This window comes from Sminthopsis crassicaudata, chromosome 3 (genome assembly GCF_048593235.1).
Source record: "Sminthopsis crassicaudata isolate SCR6 chromosome 3, ASM4859323v1, whole genome shotgun sequence".
Taxonomy (NCBI): domain Eukaryota; kingdom Metazoa; phylum Chordata; class Mammalia; order Dasyuromorphia; family Dasyuridae; genus Sminthopsis; species Sminthopsis crassicaudata.
In genome coordinates this window covers 299,188,334-299,213,972 of record NC_133619.1, presented here as the reverse complement: position 1 = coordinate 299,213,972, position 25,639 = coordinate 299,188,334, and the positions used below count along the sequence as shown (strand labels likewise).

The following is a 25,639-nucleotide window of genomic DNA, read 5'->3' as shown; positions in this document are numbered from 1 at the left end:
GATACAAAAAAAAAAACACTACATTTTACGGCTATAACTCTTTGCCTCACATATTACCAAGGTTTCATATTAGTGAAGGACAATTTTTTTTTTTAAAGGAGAAAGCTTTCTCTCTATTCATTGTATTTTTTTCTCATTTATAAGATTCACAGGGGACCAAACTACAAGTTCAATTTTCTTCCTCAGTATTGCATAGGATAAGAATGTGGCTTATTGTATCCTTATATAATCCAGCCCTTGACATGACTTCATAACTATTAGTTGAGAGGCAGCATGGTGTGGAAAGAACACTGGATGTAGAATAGAGACCCAAGTTCAAATCCTGGCTCTAACACTTAACTTTATGACCATAGCAAAATTGCAAACTTCTGAGCCTTGAGCCTTAGTTAGCTCATTTACAAAGTAGGAATAATAGCTGCACTACTTACTTACCTCACAGAATTGTAGTGAGGAAAGCACTTTGTAAATGACAAAATACTGTACAAATGATTTTTTATCATTATTGACAATCTAAAAAAAATCATGTTGGAGGGAAATAAGATCAAATAAAATACAGATAAGCTAGAGGCAGAGTGATATAGTAGAGTGCCAATCTTGACATTAGGTAGACTTGAGTTCAAATTCTGCCTCTAACAGGTCAAGTCACTTAACTTCTTAATGAACTAGACAATTTTCCAATTTTGTAAACTATGTAACAGCTGCCCATCTGTAATGGTAGAGGAAGTTTCATACACCAATTGAATCACAGGTGCAGACCAAAAAATAAAATAAAATCCAGTAAGGTACAAAAATATGTATGTAACAAAACACATCCTAAAACACAAAGTAAGGCTAAAATATGTTAATCTCCACATAATAATTTAGTCTTTATTAGACTTTTTTAGGGGTAGTTTTTCCATTCAGAAACTGGAGACTATCTTTCCCATTGTTTTTTCCACCCCTTCAGGTTAATTTTGGACAAAAACTTAATTTTCAGACGTTGACATCAAATTTTCATTTATACACCGTAATTTAAATGTACATAAACTATCCAAAATTTTATCTTGCAAGGTACATAACTTTTGAAGGTTAAGATAAAATGACATTTAAGACATAACCCTTTGAACTAAAAACATTCTACATGTTTACCTTCAAAAGATAATTATTCATTTATTTTTATTGTTTGGGAAACTTTCTTTGCATGTTTAATACAAAAAAATTCTGCAAATAATATATGACTATATCTGATGTTAGGTAATTGGGTGCCACCCAGTGTTCAATTTCTGCAACTACTAATCTTACAGATTCAAAATAGTTTTTAAAAACACCTGCATTTTTGAAATGCTCTTTTTAGATTTGACTTTTTTTTATGGTGGCAACAGATGAGATTACTGAGAAAATGTGTGTAGTATCAAAATCAGTATAAAAATAGCCATAAGCTATTAAAATATGAAAAAAGACATGCATTATGACTTTAAATGCAGATTTCTGCCTCCCTTAAATTTTATCAAAAACTCAAATGAAGTTATAGGCAACTGGAACATACAGAAAGACTCTGTACAGTGAAAAGGCAAATTCAAACTAGGGATTTAATTATAATCCATGATAATCATAGGGCAAACAATTTATTCAAAACATCAATTTACTGGAAGTAAGGTGGTCAAAATAGGAAAGGCAGTAATGCATTTTAAAAAACAACAAAAAAAAAGAAAAAAAAAAAAAAACCCCAAACAAAAAACCAAATGGATATGTTATGGTTCTTTACCCAAACGTTGAAGATCTAATTCACCAAAGAGACAAAATGGGCTTAACATTTCGCTTAAGGTAATTCAGCATTATCAGTTTTTAAAGAAATATAAATATTTTAAAACAAACATCGAAAATAAATCAGTCTGGTTTAACAAGCTGCACTCATGCTAATGAACTTTCATTCTTCTTAACAGGATGGGACTTGGCCAAAAATCCAAATGAAATTATCAAAGTTGAACAATCCTCAGAAAAATCGGAATGTAAATGTTGAGTTCGATTTAGATCTGTAAAATAGAGTAAAAACAAGATTTCATTTTTAATAAAATCATGATTGTTATCGTCTAACAAAAAAGATATTATTTGACATTTAACAATTTGCTGGAATGTAAAAGCATATCTAAGAAGAATTTCTCTAAGTCATCCCTGATATTTTAAAAATAAACATATTGTATATAATACAATACATATGTAAAAAATATTATAATATCTATGTATAGATATTAGACCCAGATCTGAATATTTTAGGATGCTTTTCTCAGCTCTAACAGAATTCTTTCTTGTACTCAATCTGAGGCCAACCAGCAACAAAGATTGGGTATAGTCCTGTCAGACTTTGAAGAGCAGATTTTTAGAAGGTATACAACTGTTTATGTACCTCTAATATTTTACAAGCTTTGTGTTTTCCTACTAAACTATAAGCTTAACTGGGATATTTAATAAAGCATTTAATTCAATGAACTTACAAGGTAACAGGAGCATTAAAGAGAACAATATAACCAAATAATGGTTTCCAGATCATCATAACCCTGCAAACCAGTCCCTTTATCCTAAAATTCTTCTCAATTTCCCCAAATGCAATTAATTACCAAGTCTTTTCCATTTTCTCTCTATATAATTTATTTTACACCCATCTTGCAAACTTAAAAACAAAACCCAAACCTAAACTCATTACTAGGCTAACAAAAAACAAACAAACAAAAAAAACACCCAACTTCTTATTCACAGTCACTCTCAGTACTAAAATGTTAGCATATTTATGATCTATGATAGCATGAGATGACACAAGAACCCTCAAAGATGAACCCACAATATTCAAGTATTTGAAAACCATCTTTTCCTATTTCATTTGCTATTTATTACCCTAAATCCAAATTAGGATTACCGCTATCTGGGATAGCCTTTCCCAATTCATCCTAAATTATTCCCCTCAAACAGCTTCTAACCCAGTCAAATAGTCTTCCCACTCAAACACACAGCAAGGTTATTTCTGCCTTCACATTTTAGTATGCTTAAAGTAAAATTATACTTTGTCCTTGTGCTTGGAAGATGCTTCCTAACTCTTTCAAGCTAAAATTCTATTCCTTCAAGGTCAAATTAACTACTTCCCCATAAAATCTCCCTCCCAAAAAAGATCCTGCCCACTAATAAAAAAATCAACCAGTTATCAGCATTAGATATTAAGTATATTTAATAAGAGAACATACAAATACATAATAGAATATAAATGCAATATTTATATGAAAATACATGAAATGTTTATATTTTAGAAAAAATTCTTTGTTGAGACCACTTTACACATGGATAAAGCATCCTACTGAAACTTTACTTCTGAATTCCTCTATCAGTATTTTAAAATATTATAGGTGTATTGTTTTAAATCTTGGAACACATTTAGATGAAATATGAAGATTGAGTTTTTTTAGAGATCATTTGAATACATACATCATCAATGTCTTCATCATCATCCCCGATATCATCAAACTGGATTTCATCATCATCTCCTGGACCAAATGTGTCTGTTTCATTGATTTTGGCTATTAGGGGAGGGAAAAAAAATCAAACAGATCATTAAAAATAAAAGTCCCATCAAAATCAAGCAACATCATCTATAAACCATTTGAAAGCAAAAATATGTAGTACATTTAGGAGACAATTCCAATCCAATCAAAACATAAACATCTCTAGCCAGCTGTATGTAAGTAACATTGTCATACAACAACAGCCATTTTCCTTGAAGTTTATGGCAATGATATCTATATATAATATAGCACTTACAAAAGACCATTTTTTCCCCTTAGTTAGAAATAAAAAAAAAAAAAAAAACCTACTGGATATCACTGTATTAGGATAAATTGAGGTCTAAAAATTGAATGTTAACAGTGAATTTCCTCATGTTCCTGCTCAGGTTAAACATGGACTAATTACTGCTAGAAGAAAGCTGTTTAAATGTCTTAGTCTATTCATGCCCCAAATTAATTTTAGCAACATTGTCCTTAAGGTCAAAGATATCACATGGGAATAGAAGTCCCACAAGTAATTACTTGGTGGTAGTATAGGAATCATTGCTTCTGTTTTGCAATTATCTCTCAGTATGTGAAATATTAGAGTGTTAAATTCCACAGGTAAATTATATTTAAGTAAATTCTGTTGGTAATTATTAAATGTAAAAGTGATAATTCTTTTGATTTATTTTTGACCTAAATAATAGCAAAAACAAACAACTTAAAGGAATGATTTATAGGTACTGCTTTCTTACCATGCTCTGGAAGTTCCCCATATGCCTTTAAACTTCTTGCTTCATCTGCATTGTATTTTAGTATAACATCGGCTTTGTTATCCTTTAAAATGTATACAAAACACACTCAACATTGGTTAAACCAAAATATCACCAATAGTTTTATAAATGACTTTCAATCTGAATATTGAATGAGTAAGACTAATAGTAAATTCAATTTCATCATTCTGGTATGTGCCATTTATCTATTCCCACATTTCCCTCCAAAAAACTTCTTTCTATATATTTCTAAATGTATTTACCAAGAAGCCAGAAGAGGTGTCTAATGTACACAGCTTGAGAAGAAATAAAAGATCATGGCTACAGAATGTTCTATAGATTGTGCCAACTGGAGTGGACTATATTGGAAATGACAAATATTTTTTAAAAAGCTTCAAGTCCAAAAGGACTTGAAAAGTACCAATAGCATGAAAATGTGTCTAAGAGTTTTACTTCACAGTAAAATATAATTGTGCATCAGATGTCTTGAAACAACTGAAAACAGGAATTTTTTAAAAAGGATTGACAAAAAGAGATAAAGGCTAAAGGGCAATAAGACAAAGCCATTATTATATCAGGAAAGGCTTGACCAAGATGAACATGTATTTATTCATGTTATTCTAATATGTTATGAGAGTGAGTTAGAGGAGTTTTATAAGGAAAGAAATGTACTACTTTAGAGACTTTAGTCAACAGAGAGAAAAATATATCACAAGGTCATTGTCAGAATTTCTAGATCATTCATCTGATCAAGGTATCGAAAGATGTTAGTTTCTTCCAAAAAGCTGTTAACAAATATGTTAGCAAACAAGTAAAACAATAGCAAATATTTACCTGGTAGTCTCGGAGACCAACCAATATAATGTCCGATGTATTTATCCAAACCTATAAAAGGTAAAGAGTATATTGTATTCACAAACTCTAAATTCCAGACAATTAAAGGACCAAAATCAAGCTTAGATATGGAAATGTTCCATCAAACCATGTCTATATAACACTTAAGTACAAAGCTCTGAAATAAATAAATAAATAAAACAAAACCCAAAAAAACAGTATCTATTCAATTCAAATTTTATTACTGTCCTGATAAAGACATAAGATGGAAGTAAAACTACAATGGGATCTTCAAAGATTACCAGATGTGCAAGGTGTTTAATACTTTTGATGGAAAAGTGGAGAAATTGAATGAAATCGTATAATGATTATCATTTTTGTTTTTATGGGTGACATACTGCTATTATACTGAACTGTGGCAAATAATAAAGTAATACTGTATTCTTCCTCCAATGTTAAAAATGTTTCCTAATATAGGAAAAACTGGGGTAAAGACTTCAGAATATTCTTCACATTTATAAACACAGATTATTCTCAGACATTGTAAAATAATCTTTTTTTTCTGTGTAAGGAAAGCATAAATACAAAATAACTTCATTACTGTAAACTAATTTTTCCTCTTCATCAAATGTACTCTTTTTTTGGAGCCACCAAAGACACTAGAAATGACAAAAACACTAGTTATGATTATTTAACAGAAAAGTCCTGAGAAGAAAGGAACTATTTGGTTAACATATTTTCCCAGTAATATGAAAAAAAAAAAAAAAAATCCATCTACTTGAAAAATGTTCAAAAAAAAAAAAAAAAAAAAGTTCTTATGCCTAAATGGTTATAAAAACAGTACCTACCCTTTGATCCAGCAGTGTCTCTGTTGGATCTGTATCCCAAATAGTTCAATAGGGGAGGGAAAGGGAAAGGACTCATGTGCACAAATGTTTGTAACAGCCCTTTTTGTAGTGGGAAGGAAGTGGAAATTGAATGGATACCCATCAGCTGGGGGATGGCTGAATAAGTTTTGGTAAATGAATGTTATGGAATATTGTTCTTTAAGAAATGATCAGTAGGCTGATCAGAAAAGCCTGAAAAGACTTAATTGAACTGAAGCTAAATGAAGTGAGTGCAACACTAAGAGAACAATGTACATAGTTAACTTTTCGTCACTTTGTAATGCAAAGCGCTATCCACATCCAGAGAGAACTAATGTGTGGACCATAAGCATAATGTTTTCACCCACCCCTCCTTTTCCTGTTGTTTTTTTGTTTTGTTTTTGATCTGATTTTTTTGGGTATAGAACATGATAAATATTGCCTGTGTTTAACCTATATCAGAGCACTTGCTATCTTGAGGAAGGAGAACAATTTGAAACACAAGGTTTTGCAAAGGTGAATGTTGAAAATTATCTTTGCACGTATTTGGAAAATACTATTAAAACAAATACACACACATATGCAAAATTATCACTTTGTAGTCAACAGATGTCAATGATCTTTGAACAAAGATAGGCTAATTTTCTCAAGAATTAAGATGGTATAATGGTAGAAGTTGTGGTCCTGAAGTCATGAAGACCAGAGTTCTAATTTTATTCCTAAGCCATTCACTAGCTGACTGGCCCTAGTAACAGAACTTTTGTTTCTTCATCTAAAATGGAATAGTAAACAAGATCTCCCTTACAGTATTGTTGTAAACCAAGCCAGATAATACGTTAAAGTGTTTAGCTCAAGAACCTGACATGAAGTATTTAATAAATGCTCATTCTATTTATTCCCTTTCAGACAATAGATATACTATACACAACTGAACCCAAACTTGAAGCCTTACCAGCCAGAACTTGTACTAGACCGGACAATTCTTTTGCCCAGGGTAGTGGTCCTAAACCCTTTGATTTTACTAGATTAGGAAATTCCCAGATGCACAACCTTTCTTTAACAAAAATCTTGAGAGCTTTTTACAAGTATAGACTTACAACAGGTCTACTACCAATACTTGGTGGCAGCACACCCTACTTTTAGGTTCAGTGCTTTTGAACACTATATACTTCTTGAATTTAAACACAATAAATCATGATATACCATATTTCTACTGCAACTTTGGTGGTAGAGAATGATAAATACAGGAGGGAAAAGAGAACTGCAAAATTTCTATCTCAGGAACTGATGTGCTTAAAATTTTAGAAATGGTTCCTTTAATAAATCTGATTAAAATTTCAAATAATATATGCTACATTGTGAAATGTTACAGTATTATATTTATATAACTATAACAATTTAGGGAAGTCTTTACTCATTTAGAATTAAGAAAAAGCTGTAATTTAGAAAAAAGTAACATCTACAATGTTTTTACATTTTCTATAATATATTTGTTATATAATAACATCTTAAACCTTTAAGGATTCCACAGAAAACATAGTAGTGCTTATAGGGTCTTAATACTTGCAATTAGACAAGACTTTAGGAAGTCATCCCATTCAATATTCTCATTTTACACATCATTCCCAAGAAGCATAATGATGATTTGAGCAAGGAAGTAGGGGCCCTGACTCCAAATTTAATGCTTTTAAAAAAATTTGGCTGCCTCAAAGTTATCAGTCTTTCTACATTCTAAACATTTAAATATCAATTAGCCTAAATGTTCAAATATCTAACATCCAATTTAAAAAGCTGATTATTCCTATGTTGATATCTTTGCCTGACATTTTCTTAATTCATTACTGGTACTTTGGGACATAAAACAATAAATAAAGTGCTTTTTTTGAGTCCAAGCAAAGTGGTTCATCCTACTTGTATTTATTCTTTTGTTCTACTTATTCTCAAAACCACAAAACCCTATTTTTTCTTTATTTTTTTTAATGCACACTCCTCCTCTCTCCCCTCCCCAGTGTGGGTAACATGGCAATGTTTTATTTGATACCAATTATCATACTGGTACTAAGTGACTAGAATTTAAACCCTGGTTCTCTAATTACCAATATAGTTCTTACTCTACTCAGTCATGCTGCAGGTCTTAAGGAAATCTGGAAGCTTTCAGTATAGGAGCTCCAATGCAGTTAAAACTATAATTAGTTATATTGTAAAAAAAAAATACCCAGTGCATTCCCCACATATACCTTTTTTCTTAATTTCCCTCTGATGTGACATAACCTCTTCACACCATCAAAACACATTGCTTCTAATCGTCCATTTCCCAACATTTTGATCACCTGGGCATATTCTGAAAACAGAGTATAAGAGGAGGGGAAAACATACATTAAAAGAAAGCTCTCCAAAAATTTCTCATTAAAAGTGCATCCCTGTTACTAAGGTTTATGTTAAAAAGATTTTTGCTGCTGATCATTATTATATACCCACATAATACAGAAGGTACCACCTGAAGAACAAATTAATGCATTTATGACATCTTACCCCAGGACTTTAAAACAGCTACAAAGAACTAATTTGTTTCATAAAACATTCAATACGTACAATTTTCTTTTTCTTTTTTAAATTAGTTATCCCTATATTACCCAGGGTGGAAGTATAGGGCCTACTTAAAGGCCTGATCCCACTGCTGATCTGGCTATTCTGACATTCTCTGTTTCCAACTGGGCTAGCTGGTCAAGCTGGCCAAGCAACCTGGTGGCTCGCCATGTTGATGATGGGTGTAGTGTCCACATTCAATTGGATTCACATCACTATAACCAATTTCTCTTGAGCTCAAGATATCTGTTAGTCTCAAGTCTCCCTGGGAGAAGGATTACAGCCATGTGCTGTCATGGCTGGCCACATTATTTTTAAACAACAGGATCATTAAAAGATTGTTTTGAAATTTTTAGTAAAAATGATAAAATAATTTAAAATTATTTTAATTCAAATACTAAACCATATTCATAGAATAAGTGAATAATTCTACTTGGTTAAGTGTCATTTGATTTGCCATGTGTATTTGAAAATTATAAAACTGGAATCTTGTAAAAAAAAAAAAAAAAAAAATTCTTATAATTCAGGCTTTTCACTAAATTGGATTTCTCACCCAATTAATCCAAACAAGGTTTTATTAAAATTCATATCATAAAGGACAATATACTAAGTTACCTTTTTTTTTTTTTTTTTTTTTGGGCGGAGGCAATTGGGGTTAAGTGACTTGGGTCACATAGCCAGGAAGTATTAAGTGTCCGAGACCAGATTTATCAAATTACTTTTCAAATATACAATATTATTCTAATTCATTATGTTGCTTTCCCTTAAAATAAAATGGTCCATCTAACCACAGGAAAATTTGAGAAGTTTCGTGTATTTATGTGTGCAAATATATGCACATATTGGCATGTTTATACATACATACACACATTTTTAACAAATGGAAGATATTTTAGGAATTATGTAATACAGGTATCAAAACATGCAGCCTGTAAGGCACTTAGCCAGATCCAGATTTAAATGTAATGGGGAAATATTTAACAGTAAAACAAAAAACAATATAAAGTAGATTAAAAAAAGGTTATTTTGTGGTTTTCTAAGTCAAAAAGGAGGATATAGGATTCCTATGTTTAGTGGTCCCATTTCTATTTGAATTTGACATTGATGATATAGCTAGCCCACAGGACTTTTTTCAGAAGTAAAGTGAAATCAGAGGTTAAATTGTCTTGTCTGCCTAAGGTGCTACATACAGTCATATCACTAATAATTGTATTTTTCAATTTAGTAAGTTTAAATGGCCTCACAATTCAAAATTTCATTCAACTTTAACTCCTTGGTTATTAAAAAAAATTTTTTTTTTTGGGGGGGGGGGAGAGGAGAGGGTAAGAGAGGTACTAAGGCAATCAGAATGAAGTGACTTGCTCAGGATCAAAGAGCTAGTAAATATCTTAGGCCAGATTTGTATTCAGATTCTCCTTAAGTCCAGGGCTAGCCCTCTATCCAATAATTCTAACAATGAGGTAGCTAAATATTTTATTTTAAGCTGAAATTTGTTTTTACATTTCCCCTATAAATTATTACGTTTTCATTCTTTGCTTAATCTTGCTCTTTTGTCTTCTAGTTAAAATTTTCCCTTTCTAAGACAAAGGAAGGTATCTTTTTAACAAGTCCCAAACATGATCTACATGTTAGAAACTTGGTAACTTAGAAAGATAGAAAAATAGTATACTTACCCTGTCCGTCTTCCTTGAAGACCAACTCTCTTTTTTCAGATTCATTTTCGTTCTTTCCTCTGCGCCGATTTTTACCTCCCTTACCTAAGGATTAAAAAGAAACTAAAAAACATGTATATAGATATGTCAAGTAACCATAGCTAAAATAAGTGTAAATCTTAAAACCAAAACCAACATTATTTCAGGCACATCTTTAATTTTCTTCATGTCCTAGGTGGAGGGTATGAATACAGGTAGTTCCTAAAACAGGCAATGGGACTTCTGGTTAATCTTCAAGGGGCCAAAAATTGTAGAGCAATTCACTTCAATGTATAGAACTCTAGTAAAAATCTAACAAAAGAAGTCCTTGATCTTCAAACTAGGAAGCCAACCTCAGAAAATCTGTGGGAGCTTGAAACCTGACTGTTCGAAGTCTATATTTAACACACCAGGAGAGGTAAAAGCAAGCAGCAACCCAGAAAATAAGGTCAAAAACCAAGGAGATCCTACATATCTCATTCAAAAATACAGCAGGGAGTAAAGCATGTTCTTAGCACAAAGTCCCAAATCAGGAAGTAAAGATCGGAGAGGAGTAAAAAGTAGATTCTGGCACTGTGAATAAATATGGATTGAGAAATGTTTATGAGGATAACTCAGGAGATTAATTGCAAAGCCTCTGAGAAAGGTCTGGTAACAAGGACAAGAAGAAATGAAGCAAGAGATTAAAAACAAACTTATTACAAGTAAAACAAGAGCTTTTGAAACAAAGAATTGTAAGGAAAATAACTTAGAACAAAAGATTAAAAAACCTTAATGAGTCCTTAAAAAATGAAAAAAAGCAAAATGATTGCATTACAGAAAAAGAAATAGAACTCTAGTAAAAATCTAACGAAGTCCTTGATCTTCAAACCAGGAAGCCAACCTCAGAAAATCTGTGGGAGCTTGAAACCCAACACTTTATTCAAGAAATCATTAGGGAAACCTTCCTAGAATCAAAGTGAAAATAGAAAAACAAAACAAAACAAAACAAAAAAAACCTATCAGGAATGTAAAAACCAAAATTCTAGAGCTTCTAGGTTCATAAACAAACAAACAAACAAACAAACAAACAAACAAAAAAAAAAAAAAAAAAAAAAAAACAAAAAAAAAAAAAAAACAAAACACCAGTGAAAATAGACCAAGTTCAATTATCAAGAAATTACAGTCAGGAACACAACACTAAGAAACAATCATTACAAAGGAAAATCTTGGAATATTATACTCTATGAAGAAAAAGTTGAAGGCTTGTAACTTATTCTGAAAGGCCGAGTATAATTCTATAGGAAAAATTTGGATCTTGAACAAAATAAGACGACTTCTAAGAGGTCCTGATGAAATAAATTAAAAGATTTCTACAACTACTAATGGCTAGCACCTTTATATATAGTGATTGAAGGTTTCCAAAAATTAATTTTATTTTACCCCCTCCTTTTATGTGAAGCAGGTATTATCCCTACTTGACAGATGAAGAAAGATAAAGACTTAAGTTCCTTGCTCACAAATGACATAGCAAGTTAAATGTTGGAAAGGAATTAACTTGATTTTCCCTAACTCCAGGTCAGGCTCTATCCCATTGTACCATCTAAGCTGCCTTTTTCTGAAATAAAAAGCAAAAATTAACACATTTGAGTAACTGTAAGGGTTCTAAACCAAGATGGTGTTTTTAATTTTTTTTTTTAAATGTCACGGATTTCCTTTGGTAATCTGGTGAAGCCTACTAAATACTTTCTCAGATGACTTTTTAAATAATTGAAGAAAATACTGTATTTTCAGTTAGAAGTTGGTGAACATAAAATAATTTTTCTTCCTTCACAGATTATAGATCCTATGAAACTCACCCATGTCCCCTTGGGAGTGGGGGGTCTGTAAATATTTTTGTACATCAGGCCTTTTACTCTAGAGTAAATTAGAATACTTCTAGTAGTTCATGGGTCAAAGAGCATGCACAGTTTATTTTGGAAAAGTTTCATTGCCTTCCAGAACAGGTAGATCACTTTACAACTCCAAGAAACAATTGATGAGTGTATCTATCCTCCTACCATCCTCTCTAACAAATGTCAATTCCTTTTTTGGACATCCTATTCAATTTGATAGATGTGAAACAATCCTCAGAGCTGTTTTAAAACCTTTATTAATCAATTATGTTGCAACAAGTATCTGCTATTTATAGGTTCTATTATTAGGGATAATCTAGTATTAGGGATACAAAAATAAAAATGATAATCTTTCCCCTCAAGCTTACCTTCTAATGCAATAATATATACAACATAAGTCCTATAAAATATATGCAAAGTAATTATTTGGCAATGGGAAAAATATGAAGAGGCACTAGCAACCATAGTATACTCCCTTGCTGTGGTTTCAAGGACTTTCCCACTTTAGAAAGGGCCAGCAATTTCAATACTATCTATTCCAAACAGCTGATAAAATGAAATGGTAGTTCACATTTTTAGTCCAGTATTCTCACTATTTAAATGAAAACTACAAATATACTTCCTTCTCCCCATCCCTCAGGTCTACAACCTAGGAATCATTCTCAACTCCTCACTACCAAATACCTCATATGCAATCTGTTGCCAAGATTTGTCAATTTCAAGTCTGTAAAATATTTTGTATACCATATGCCTCCCTTTACACTACTGCCACTATAATGCAGGCCCCTCAACAGCATTATGGGTCTTGCCTACCTCAATTAACTGTCCTCTCCAAGTTCCCTTCCTTCTCTCATTCAGCTGCCAAAATGGTATTTCTAAACAAAGGAAGGCCTAATCATGCCACCCTAGCCTTCCCTTTTCCCCTTTATTCAATAACCTCCAGTGACTTCTAATTGTTTACAAAACCAAATACAAATTGCTGTTCAGCATTCAAAGCCCTCTATGAGAGTCCCTCCTACCTTTCCAACACTACTTCCTAAGACATACTCTTAGATCCAGTGACAGTAGCCTCCTGGTGGTTAGCTGAGCAAAACACTAATCTCCCTAACTTTTCAAGTCCAAAGTAAAATCTCAAGTTTTATGGGAAGCTTTTCCCAACCCAACTAAAATTCTAGTGTCTTTTGTTAATTATTTCTTATTTAGATGGCTTGTTATGTATATCTTTGTTTGCAAGTTGGCACCCCCAATAGGATATAAACTCAGCAGAGGGCAAGAACTATGTTTTTGGGTTTTTTTTGCCTCTTTCTGTATCTCTCTAACAATTAGCATAATGCATAAGAGGGCTTAATAAATATTAAGTTCTGCTCTATTCTTTGGATAACTTGAAAAAACATCACACCATCAGCCTCAGAGATAATTGTTTTGAACTCTACCTTTTTAAGAATTATGAAACATTCTATATTTACTTTGTATATGGCCAGGATCAAAGTTTTTCAGAGAATCCTTGGTAATTCCCTTTGTGTAGTCCCATTGTTTGGTTTATGACTCTACAGGAATCAATGCCCCATCCTTTTTCTGAGAGGGGAAAAAAATGATTTGATAACTAATTTTTAGGCCAGAAAAATGTATACACTTATCACCCCAATGTTAACAGACTACCTTTTAACCCTACCATAGATTCTCCTGTGCAAAAGTTCTAGGTTTTGTCCTCCTGAGCTGGATCTGAGAGAATGAAAAAGTTAAAAGTTAATGCTACCATATCTATTATGCCTCCCTTTCAATTTATAAATATTTATTATCCCACCCTTATATTCTTCTTTTATCTCTGGTCTCCAAAGAATTTCTTTCAGGTGATTTTTGGGTTTCTCTTTTCCTAATCTTGTTGGACTTGGGGCAAAAATCAGTTTCATAAAATCAATCCCATATTTATTCCCCCTCTAAAACAAGTTTAACCTAGGAAGCAAAAGTGAGGAGAAACACTGTAAAACTCTAAGATACAACAAGCCTAATCTTAAGAACTTTGGTAATCTAGTTAAGGAAGATTATGATATTCAAGAAAAAAAGAGACACAGCACTAAGTGCTAAATTGATGACTCTTCATTAAGGACAGAAATCACTGAAAGCTTCACAAATTAAATAGTATTCAACTTGAGGGCTGAGATAAAGATTTGGTTAAAGGAAGAATACATTTTAGGTGATAGGATTAGTTTGAGCAAGGATAGAGGGGGGGAGAAAGTGAGAGAATACCATATATGGCTATGAATATAGATTCTGGGTATTGTAAACAAAGGAGAATCACTCTGGGTTTGAAAGCAGATGGAGGGGATCTTCAGGAAGATTAACTAACTGGTGATGCTGAGTCAGATATATTTTGGGAGCAATCTGGCTGATGTAGACACTAGATGACATAGGAACCAAATGTTAAGAGTTTGGTTATATGAAGAATTCACAATGGCCATTCTAATCTTTACCAAAAGGTAGATTTATTTAGGGGAAGAGGTTACAGGCAAAATGATAGGATACAATAGACACCAGAAATGGTAAATAAGAAATAAAAGTTGGGAGAGCATAGAAAAAGGTTTTAATAATTAATGATGAAAATAGTAAGATCCCTCGTGAAACTTGCCATTTACCAGGAGAAAAGAAACATCCATGAAATTGAGGCATGCCCTAACCTGGCAGGCTAAATCCTGAAAGGGATTTAATATTTTAAAAGAATTAGCTATAAGGAGAAGTGGGGTTGAGAAGCATAGTGTAGTTAGGAAAGAAACCACATGGCAAGGGGAAAGGGTAAGGAGAAAGAGTGCCATGGCAGACTGACATAAAGGAGAGCAGCAGTGAAAAAGTCATGGGCCATAAGTTGTTTTACAGAGAAAATGTTAGGCTTAGAGACTTGACATAACTTGAATTTCTGACTAGATTACCTTCCGAAGGTGGAATCACAGAAGTAAAATGACCAGAGCTTTATTCCTGTCTAACCCAGGACTGATTATTATCAAAGCTTCAGTTTCTCTCTGTTCACCACACTCACCATTCAGAACCTCATCAGGAAAGTAAGAGATCTTTCTGCTAGTTCCTTTACTCTTGATTTGAAATATGAATAATAAGTTTCCATTTAAACCAACTTCTATTTTTTTGATTCTATAAGGTTTAACAGCAATAAAGGCAGTCCTTTCGTTCAAGGTAATTATAAACTGTCAGAGAAAATAAAAACCATATACAAATCTTTCCTTTCTAGCTCCTCCTCTCATAATTCTACAGGCTATCCATGTCCATAAAAGTACATGTCATAAATCTCAGTAACTAATCGCTTATCACTGAGATCTGTTATAACCATCAATAGTTTGGTTTCTTCATCCACTTAGTTTTTTGTGTGGATGCTTAGGCCAATCTTGAATCAATAACCTAGAATTTTTCTATAACCTTATAGATTTATAGAAGTATACAAAACTAGATGAATATAATTTCTAGAAATCTATACTTTTCCTAGAAAGCTCTAAATATAAATACAAGAAATGATTATCATAAAATTTAATGGTAGGTGTGAGCAGGTTACAGCATATTATAAATAAGGACTCTTCAAGACAAACATGAGTAAAGGACACCAATCAGAGAAATATACAATTAAAAAAAAAATAAGTTGGGTCAGTCATATGAAAAAGGTGAATGTTAAGAAATAAAGCTTAGGGGGCAGCTAGATGGCACAGTGGAAGAGCACCAGTCTTGAAGTCAGGAGGTCCTGAGTTCAAATGTGACCTGAAACACATAATACTTCCTACCTGGAAAATCACTTAATCCCAACTGCCTGGGGGGGGGGGGGGAGGGAGGGAGAGAGAGAGAGTGTGCTCCAGCTCCAAAGCTTAAGTGACTATTGGTATCTTAGTGTTTTCAGAAAGGTGGCTGAAGCCCTAGTGGTAATTTAAGGAAGGATAAAGATGAACAAAAAGGAATAATTACAATCCACATAATTAAAGGGAATATACTAATAGACAAGTTATTGATGGGTTAAAAATAAAGCATAATAAAAGTAGAGTTGTTAAAAACTTATTTTTTCTTTGAAAAATAAAAAATAAGTTTTTATTGTAAATAATGGACTATTAAGTCATTTAGGGAATTGGTACTGTTCTTGATGAATACTAGTAACCTAGACCATATGCATTAATTTTAATCTTAAAAGAACTGTCAGATGTTGATTGGCGAAGACACTATTGATGAAAGATCATGGAAAAATGGAAAAGACACCACCAAATCCGTTAAAGACAAATGTTCTAACTTCCAAAAAAGAAAAGAGAACACTATCTGTAAACCACAGGTCAAGTGAGCTTGACTCACTGATTACTGAGAAAATTTCTATAATGGATTATTATGAAGGTAATTTGGTGAATGGAAAAAGAAATTAATGACTATTACAAAGCATGTTGATAATAAAAGAGTCAGCATACACCCTCATTAAGAACAGGTCATTCTAAAATAACCATCATGAAACTACTACATGAAGCAGATACAACTTACTTGGGCTTTACATACCAAAGTTTATGATAAAAGCATCCTCCTATAAACTTTTACTGAGAAGATGGATTTGATGCTAATACAAATCAGTATTGGTCAGAAAGGATCTATGTTTGGTCCTGTACTACTTACTTTCATCAATAATTTGTTAAAAGCATAGATGGTATGCTAATCACATTTGTAGTTCACACCAAACTGAAAGCAACAGTTAACACATCAGATAACAAAGTTAGAATAAAAATTATCCATGACAGACTAGAACACGGAGGGCAATGAATAGTTAAGGAAAGGCTTTCAGATTACAGCATACATAAATTCATTTAAAGTGATAGGGCATGAAGGGGAAGGCAGAAAAAGTATACTTGGGGGAAGAGGACAGCTCTTTCAAGTATTTGAAAGGCTGTGATTTAGAGATAAGAACAGAGTTTTCTCTGAATTCAAGGGGATAGACTTAAAAGCACTGAAAGAAAATTTCAAAAAGACAATTTAGGTTTCAAAACAAACAAACAAACAAACAAAAAACAAAAAACTTAAAAGTGAAATGAGCTGCCTTAAGAGATACGGGATTCTCCCTCCTTAGACCTCTTAAAGAGGGAGAAAAGACCACTTATTGTGTTAAAGTGGTTATTTTACACATATGCACAAATTATTTTGTCTCAATTCCACACTTCAATGAAACAGTTATTAATTACCCATGTATTAGGAAGGATACAAAGTCACTCACCCTTCCTTGCTATTAAGACTGTAAATTGGGTTTAAAAAAAGAGCTCAGGAAAAACCTTGGAGCTCTGACTACCCTTACATACCATTGAGTCACATACTCCAGGTGCTTTATCTCAATCCTGGCTGGAATAATTCTCCCTCCTTTTGAGTATTGCCCCTCACACCTCACTTTCTCCAGTCCGAGCCCTTATCTTGACCCCTTAGCCTGTAAGGATTAAGTTATGATCCTTTCTTGAAATTATGGCTTGTCCCAGCATCCTTGCCACCCTTAATCTACCTTTGTTAAACCTCAGTCAGCTAAAATCCTATAAGTTCCCTGCCTTGGTTTATCTGAGCCAAATGCTTTGGATAAGAGCCCATTTCAGTGGGCTAGTTTCAATTTTCCACGTTGAAGATGAAAAAGCAATCCCTTCTGCCTCAGTTTATATACAGATAAATATAACACCACAATGTCTACTTTTATTAGAGAGGAGAGCAAAGTGTTTTACTGGACCTATTTCTAACTGTCTACTTCCCATCTCTACTTGGATGTCCCATAACTACCTTGAAATCAATACATCCAAAACACAACTCATTTTTCTCCAATCCCATTCCTTCTCCAAGTTTCTTTATATTTAGTGTATAATCCCCCTATTTAAAAAAACAAAACAAAAAACAAAAACAAAACAAAACAAAAACCCAAGCATTTAGCTTTTAGTCCTTAGGGAATGGGAGTATGGGATAATGGAAAGAATACTTGCTTCTAGATATAAATAGTTTTTCAAGTTATGACCTTGAAAAATCACTATATTTCCTCTGTAAAATGAGGGAGAGTTGAATTAGATGAATTGCTTAAAGTCCCTTCTAACCCTCTATGATCCTGAGTCATTCCTGACTTCCTCATCCTCATATCTAGCCAATTGCCACATCTTTTTATTTATTATCTCCACAGCTACTCTTCTACTGGCCCCTTTTTTTCTCACTGACATAGCCTCTACCTGGATCTAGCTCTGTAAAACTGCTCACCTGGTACCAGTTTCCAGTCTCTGCTTTAAAAATTTAAACAGATATTATCGCACTGAAAAATTTCAGTGGCTCCTGATTGCCTGAACATAGTCATTTAACTACAGCTGCAATCTGGTCCTCACATATACCTTTCCTGCCTTATTTCATATTACTTCGCCTTTTTATGCCTTCCACATAATTAAACTATTCTTTATTATAGCATTCCATGTCTTTTTATGGATAGCTTTACATGCACTCCTTTACCTTTGCTTCTTAGAATCCCTATTTTCCTTCGTAACACAATTCAGATGTCACATACAAGAGATCTTTTATCTAATCAGTTGTCAAGTTCCGTTGCATTTGTCTTTTAACATCTCTTGTATATACTTTTTTTTCCCAATACTGTCTCCCACCTTTGTGTAGGGCCTTGCTATTTCACACCTGCACTGTTGCAATATCCTGCTAGCTGATATACTGCCATTATTCACTCCATTTAGCGATCAGTGACCTTCCTTAAAGGCAGGTCAAATATTAAAATTCTGTTTAGTAGGGGGCAGCTAGGTAGTGCAGTTGATAGAGCACCAGCCCTGAAGTCAGGAGGACCTGAATTCAAATCTGGCCTCAGACATTTAACACTGACTAGCTGTGTGACCTTAGGACAGTCACTTAACCCCATTGCCTCAGCAGCAAAAACAAAACAAAACAAAATAATAAATTCTGTTTAGTTATTTAAAGACCATCATAATTTGCCCTCTCCCAACACGCCTTTCCAAGTCTTATACTTTACTCACTCCCTGTCTACCCCCCCCCCAATGTATTCTAAAACCTCCTGAACCTCACCTTCTTAGAATAAAGCATTCCATCTTCACTGGCTGTCCCTCATACCTGAAATATTTTTTCTCCTATAGCCACCTTTTATACTTTCCTGGCCTTCCTTCCAGATCCAGGTAAAATCCCATTTTTTTCTGAAAAGCTTTATAGTGCTTTTATTAAGCAAGCACTTAATAAAAGTTAAGAGAAGAGTTGTTACTTTAAGTAGTTCCCAACCTTTGAATTAAGGACCCTTTTCAAGGTGTAAGAATTTCAAAGCCCTTCATAAAGATCCACTGCTTAAGAAAATATAACATGTCAACAGAGAGCTATTTTGAATTCAGTTATTTTAAATGAATTTGTATTTTTCCCCCCATCATGACAGTCTAAAAATGTTGTAAAACACTGCATCAAACTAAATATCTTCTTTGGGCTTAATAAAGACCAAAATGATAATGATAGATATGCATTTGGATTTTGCACTCCATGCAAAAAACTATATATGGGAAGGGAGAAAAGCCCTTGATGCACATATTGGGAATCATCAGGAAAAGTGCATAAGGGAAGATACTCCATGGAGGAGGTAGAGTTTGAATTGGGTCTTAAGGGATGTAAAGCAAAGGGAAAGAACAACATGAAGACAAAGGCAAGAAAATAGGATTAATTCAAGAGACCAAATTCAATTTGTCTAGAGCAAGAGTGGGGAAATTTATGAGCATGAAATCATTTACTGAGGCAACTTGGTGAAAAGCTCAACCTCCCACTGCTTAAGCTGATAATTGTGTATGGCCTATAAATGATGTTATAAACATATAAATGGCCCTTGGCAGAAAAAAAGGCAAAGAAGGGATTGTACTGGGCTGGAAATGTATGATGAAGAAGGCATAAGAGAACAGAGAGCTAACCAGGAAACCTAGTTCTATTCCCCCTTAGGATACATTGGCTTTAGTACCTTGGGCAAGGTTAACATCTCAATGTCCCAAGCAATTCTTCTAAGATTACAAATTGTATAAACTCAACCTGAATCAGTGGAGGGAACTTCCTTACAAGAAATTTGCCATATAGATTAAATTACAAATCTGGTGGAAAGAAGGAAGGAAAGGTGACACTAAATTATGGAAAATCTACAATACCATATGAAAAAATGCTCTAAATTACTTCATAAACTATGATAGATTGGTTCTACTCAGTAATTCAATGAACCAAAAGCCAAACCAATAAATAAATGGAAAATGCCATTCACACCCAGACTTAGAACATGGAGACTGCATGTAAATCAATATGTACAACCTTTCCTTTTTTTTTCTCCCTTTGTGTTTTTTCTTCTCCCAAAATGATTTATATGGAAATATTTTAATAAATACAAAACAAAAGATCTAGAATGTCAGGCAAAGGAGTATGAACTTTATATACTTGGTGAACTTTTCCAAGTAGGGAGTTAATATAATTTATTAATAGAAAGCTGGCAGAGTAAAGGATGGGTGGGAAGACTTAATTATTGTTACTGCTATTAACATTATTACTATCATCTATATACTACTTAAAGTACTATTAAAATATCTTATTTTATATGAATAGTATGGAATATTATTGTTCTGTAGGAAATGACCAACAGGATGATTTCAGAAAGGCCTGGAGAGACTTACATGAACTGATGCTGAGTGAAATGAGCAGGACCAGGAGATCATTATATACTTCAACAATAATACTATATGATGATCAATTCTGATGGATGAGGTCCTTTTCAACAATGAGATGAACCAAATCAGTCCAATAGAGCAGTAATGAACTGAACCAGCTACACCCAGCGAAAGAAGTCTGGGAGATGACTATGAACTACTACACAGAATTCCCAATCCCTATATTTTTGTCTGCCTGCATTTTGGATTTCCTTCACAGGCTAATTGTACACTATTTCAAAGTCCAATTCTTTTTGTACAGCAAAACAACTGTTTGGACATGTATACATATATTATATTTAATTTATACTTTAACATATTTAACATGTATTGATCAACCTGCCATGGGGGGGGGGGGAAGGAGGGGAAAAATTAGAACAAAAGGTTTGGCAATTGGCAATGTTGAAAAATTGCCCATGTAAATAAAAACTATTAAAAAAAATTAAAAAATAAAAATCTTATTTTATCCTCACATCAATCCTGGGAGGTAGTTGTTAACAACAACAACTTAATTTTGGGCATACTGAATTTGAGATGCCAAAGGTAAGGAAGGATCTGGAGAAACAAATTTGGAATTCAACTACATACAAGCAGTAGCTGAAAATAGAGGAAATGAGTTTGCTAAAAGAGATATTGATGAGAAAAAAGAGGGCTATAGAAAGAAGTTTTTAGTTTAGAAAGAGGATACAAGTAAAAACAAACAAAAAAAAAAAAAAAAAAAAAACCCAGAAAAATATGGGTTACAGAACCTAATTTGAATTTAGATGAGACAATCCCTGGAATTCTCGATATAAATTCAAGTTGCAAAATTTAGGCTTAATCTAGACTCACTCAAGTTTTCAAAGCTAAAAATTATTTTGAAATTGCATTAGGACTTGGGAACAAAGTAGATCGATCAGGAGACAACAAATGAGGACAGATGGGGGGAGGGGGTCACCAAGAGATAAATAATGCAGTAAGTCAAAGAATAGCTAAGTTGTTAAGCAGTTCCTTCCCTCAAATCCTTTGGAAACAATGAGTTATACCGAAGACTGCTTTTCCAATTTGCCTAACAGTTAACTCACCAAATCTAATTTTCTTCTGAATATCATCAATAGGGCAAACCTATTTCTAGAAGCAGAGAGCTATGCTGGCATCCTTGAAGCAGGAAGAAGCAAAGTAGGTAAAACAAATGAAGGAAAGCACCAGATCCCATTTGGCTGGAAAACATTAAGTAATTCAGCAATTCTTAATTTGGAATTCATTAACTTGGATAGGAAAATTGTTATTTTTATTTTTACTAACCTCTAGCTGAAACTTAGAATTTCTTTCAATTATTTAAGAACATTATTTTAAGGAGGGGAATTCAAAGGCTTTTCACCAGACTCTCAAAGGGATCCATGGGGAAAAAAAAGGTTAAGAACTCTTGCACTAAGTCTAGTGTTCAGAAGTTAATGCGAACAGTTTTAGTTACACATCTATAGTTGTAATGTAAAAACTAAACTCAAGAGTTTCTGTTTCTGGAAGGAAACAAGGATGGCCTAAAATTCACCGATTTAAAGTTTTCAAATATTCAAGATAAGTATGTGCCAAAATTCCAAGTTCTTCTGACATCAGCAAGCAATAAACTTGCACAGGTGGCTAAGATATCAAGGGAACTTTCAGTGTCTTATAACACCTATCTCAAAATGCCGGGGCACCTGTAACTAGAAGGAAAGAATCAGTACATGTAGTGGATAGCAAGCAAGTTTAGGGTATTCACCTTATCACTTCCCATCTGACTGCCCTTCTTCTTGACTTCACAAACTCTAGAAACTCATTCTGTATAATGAAATCAATGCATTTTGAATTCATACCTAATCAGATCATTTCCCACCAAGGCTGAGTGAGTTTTCTTATTGCCACCCTTCCACCCCCCCAGCTTCTTTATATGTAAGTCTTCCCCCACTGGATTATGAGCTCCTTGAGAGCAGAAATCATTTAAAATCTTTGTGCCCTCAGTTCTTAGCAGGTTAATATATATTGATTCTTCTTCAATTTACTATGTATCTGTTTCCAGAGATCAACTGTACTCTCTTATTTACTTAACACCTCCCCCCCAAAAATTGTTAAGTGACTTGTTCAGGATCACAAACCTAAGAGGAAGTGTTCAGTATCAGAGACCAAATTTGAATTCAGGTCTTCCCTATTCCAGGGTCGGAGCCACTGCGCCATCTAGGGGCTCCTCGATTGTACTCGCCTATTTGAGAATATCCTGACTGTGACTTACCTACCTCAACTACCTCAGATTCATATTCACCATGTTAAGTATCAACAAAACTATACCAACAAAGTTTTTGGATTGTCAAGTTAAAGAAGATTAAAACATCCAATTCACATGGGAATTTCTCCTCAAAAACAAAATCTTGAATACCATTCTTAAAGGTACTTTGGAATAAAATTAACAAAACTCTAAAGTGATCCTTTAAAATGAGTTCACTATATCTGACACAGCTTTGTTACTTTACTGCCATATAAACGCACACATATATTTTAAAAAGTTAATAGGGGAACATTACACTAGAGAGAACGAAAGGCAAGGGACAAGTTGAATTGTCCAACATACAGGATACACATATACTCAAGAATCGCACAAAACGAAAAAAAGTCCACGTTGACAAAGTAACAGATTTTTCAGATTATGAGAGCTAAAGTCAAACAGAATTTCAGTCTAAATTCTCCTCCTGCATAAGAAAGGATATCCACAACTGGTAAGAAACCAAGACTCAAAGGAAAATCAAGTCTACAGAGAATTCTTTCCTCAAATCTTCTCTCAAATGAGATCTCTTCCACTATCTTATCACCCCCACTGAATCCGGAAATCACTTTTCCCTCTTAATCAACTGGATACTGAAACAATCTTTCTAATTATTACAAGCAACGTTTTACATGATCCTAAATAAAATATCTTCCACTAGAAGCCTTTACTAGTCTTTAAAAAAAAAATTACTGGTCTTTTTTCTATTGATTATCTCTATTTTTGTACCCACGTGGTTGTTTGCATTAAACAGTGGGGCTCCTAGAAAGCAATCTCTTAGAGCCTTCCTTTGCCAATCTCTTGGGCTTAACATGGTGCTTTGCACTTAATAGTCATTTAATATATGCTTTGCTGACTTGACATTCCATTTCGTGTATTACACGTATTACTTTGGAACAATTAAAGACTACTTTTAATACCATAAAATGCGACACTATTTGAAGTACTCTACTCGTTTGAAGAGAAACTTTAAACACATAATCAGGAAAAGTAAAGGAGGGGTGAGGATAAGAATTAGATTTTTTTAAAGGGGGAGAGGATTGTAGAAGATGAGGAGAGATCAGACCAGATGATGAACTTGAGAAAGCACATAGAGAAAGCCAGGATAAACATTGGAGAGTACAGCATTTTCCACTACAGGGTCTAGAGTTTTAATGGCCTTAGAGTTTACACTCTTAGAAAGTTGGAGAGCGCAAATGCCGACAAGCGGGCACAGGATCCGCGTCGGCGTGGTTAGAGACGGGCCTTGGGTTCAGGGGCTTTGCCCTTTTAAACCCCATGCGCTGGTCGGAGTCAGTCCCGCAGGCTGTAGTCCGCCCAGCACTTCTGCGAGCCTCGGTTTCACCTCACGGTGGGGAGGGGCGAAGAGAACCCCCCCTCCCAAGTTTGTTCCCCCATAGGCCCTACCAACATGGCGTCGGCACTCTGCCTATTCGTGACCGAACTCGGAGGTGGGACCGTAACTTCCTCCCTCCTTCCCTCTTCCCGGGGCACACAGGATCCGCGGGGACGCCTAGAACTAGGGGCATGGAAGGTCGCCACGGCGTCCAGGAGCGGCCTAGGCCGCGACCCGGCGTCACCAGGCCCAAGGCGGGTTGATCACGATCGGGAGGCGTTACCTTTATTCTTGGGCATGGCTGCGGCGGCCTCTGCGGGGTCTCCGTCTCCCTCTCGGGCGGTGGCTCTTCCAAAGGACGCGCGGGCGGGCTTCGCCTGTCTGGGCGAGGTAGAAGAAAAACCCCTTTCGTAGGGGGCGGAGAGAACGAGCGCTAGGTCGCGAGTTGGAAACTCCGGAAGGCACGGAGTGTGTGGTGAGGTGAAATTGCGGGGGGCCGGACAGGAGAGATGTCGCGTGCGCAGAAAATCCCTAGTTACTCAGTATGTATGCGAGTCTCTCTCGCGCGACCTCTCTCGTCCCACGCTCTGGAACTAGCAAATGGCGTCGCAGGGAGCGTGCGTCGCTTCCCTCCGCCGACGGCTCTCGTTCCCGGCCTCAAATGCGCAGGCGCGACCAACGGAAACGACTCCTTAGAACGCGCGGGGACGAGAATCCTTTGCGTCCGGGCGCGAGGAATGTGTCGTGTTCGAGGGGGCGGAGCTACAGAGCCTCACAGCTCTTACGGCGTCTTTCCAAGCGGCGAAACTATTTAGTCCCCCTCCACGCTTCCAGTGGTCTTCCTCTTGTCGCTGTTGTAACTCAACCGCTGTTTCTGACCTAAATGGTGTGACACTTTGAGGCTTTTAGGTTTATTTAGGACTTGGATGGGAATTCTTAAAAAAAAACAAACAAACCAAAAACCCAAATGATCCACCAGCGCCTTCTTCATAATTTGCTGACCCCTCCCCAGCCCTGCCGTTGCTGCTGGGCCAGGGAGTGAGATAGGCCCCTGTCCCTGATCCCAGCTGATTGACACCTTGGCAGTCCCGTGTCTATTTTTAAATGGGATGTGCTTACGGTACTCATTATGAGTCATCCACTATCTTAATTTAAAATCTTCACTACGTGGCTAACGTGGACGACACAAT

At 34.8% G+C, this 25,639-nt stretch overlaps 1 protein-coding gene across 1 annotated transcript; it reads right to left on the bottom strand.

The window, feature by feature from the left end:
* Positions 1-847: 847 nt before the first annotated feature.
* EIF1AX (eukaryotic translation initiation factor 1A X-linked) lies at positions 848-25,270 on the bottom strand. The gene is made up of 7 exons (XM_074300944.1): positions 24,733-25,270; positions 10,242-10,325; positions 8,220-8,323; positions 5,117-5,167; positions 4,265-4,346; positions 3,451-3,542; positions 848-2,012 (listed from the first exon to the last, which is right to left on the bottom strand). Exons 1-7 carry the CDS (start codon positions 24,746-24,748, stop codon positions 2,007-2,009), a joined length of 435 nt encoding a protein of 144 aa, XP_074157045.1. The 5' UTR covers positions 24,749-25,270; the 3' UTR covers positions 848-2,006.
* Between the last annotated feature and the right edge of the window lie 369 nt (positions 25,271-25,639).

Excerpts from the sequence above, each read along its gene's own strand:
- EIF1AX (XM_074300944.1), bottom strand. Across the intron at positions 5,168-8,219 it reads GAGGGAAATTAAGAAAAAAG|GTTTGGATAAATACATCGGA; the intron begins GTATATGTGGGG and ends TACCTTTTATAG. Across the intron at positions 4,347-5,116 it reads TTGGTCTCCGAGACTACCAG|GATAACAAAGCCGATGTTAT; the intron begins GTAAATATTTGC and ends TACATTTTAAAG.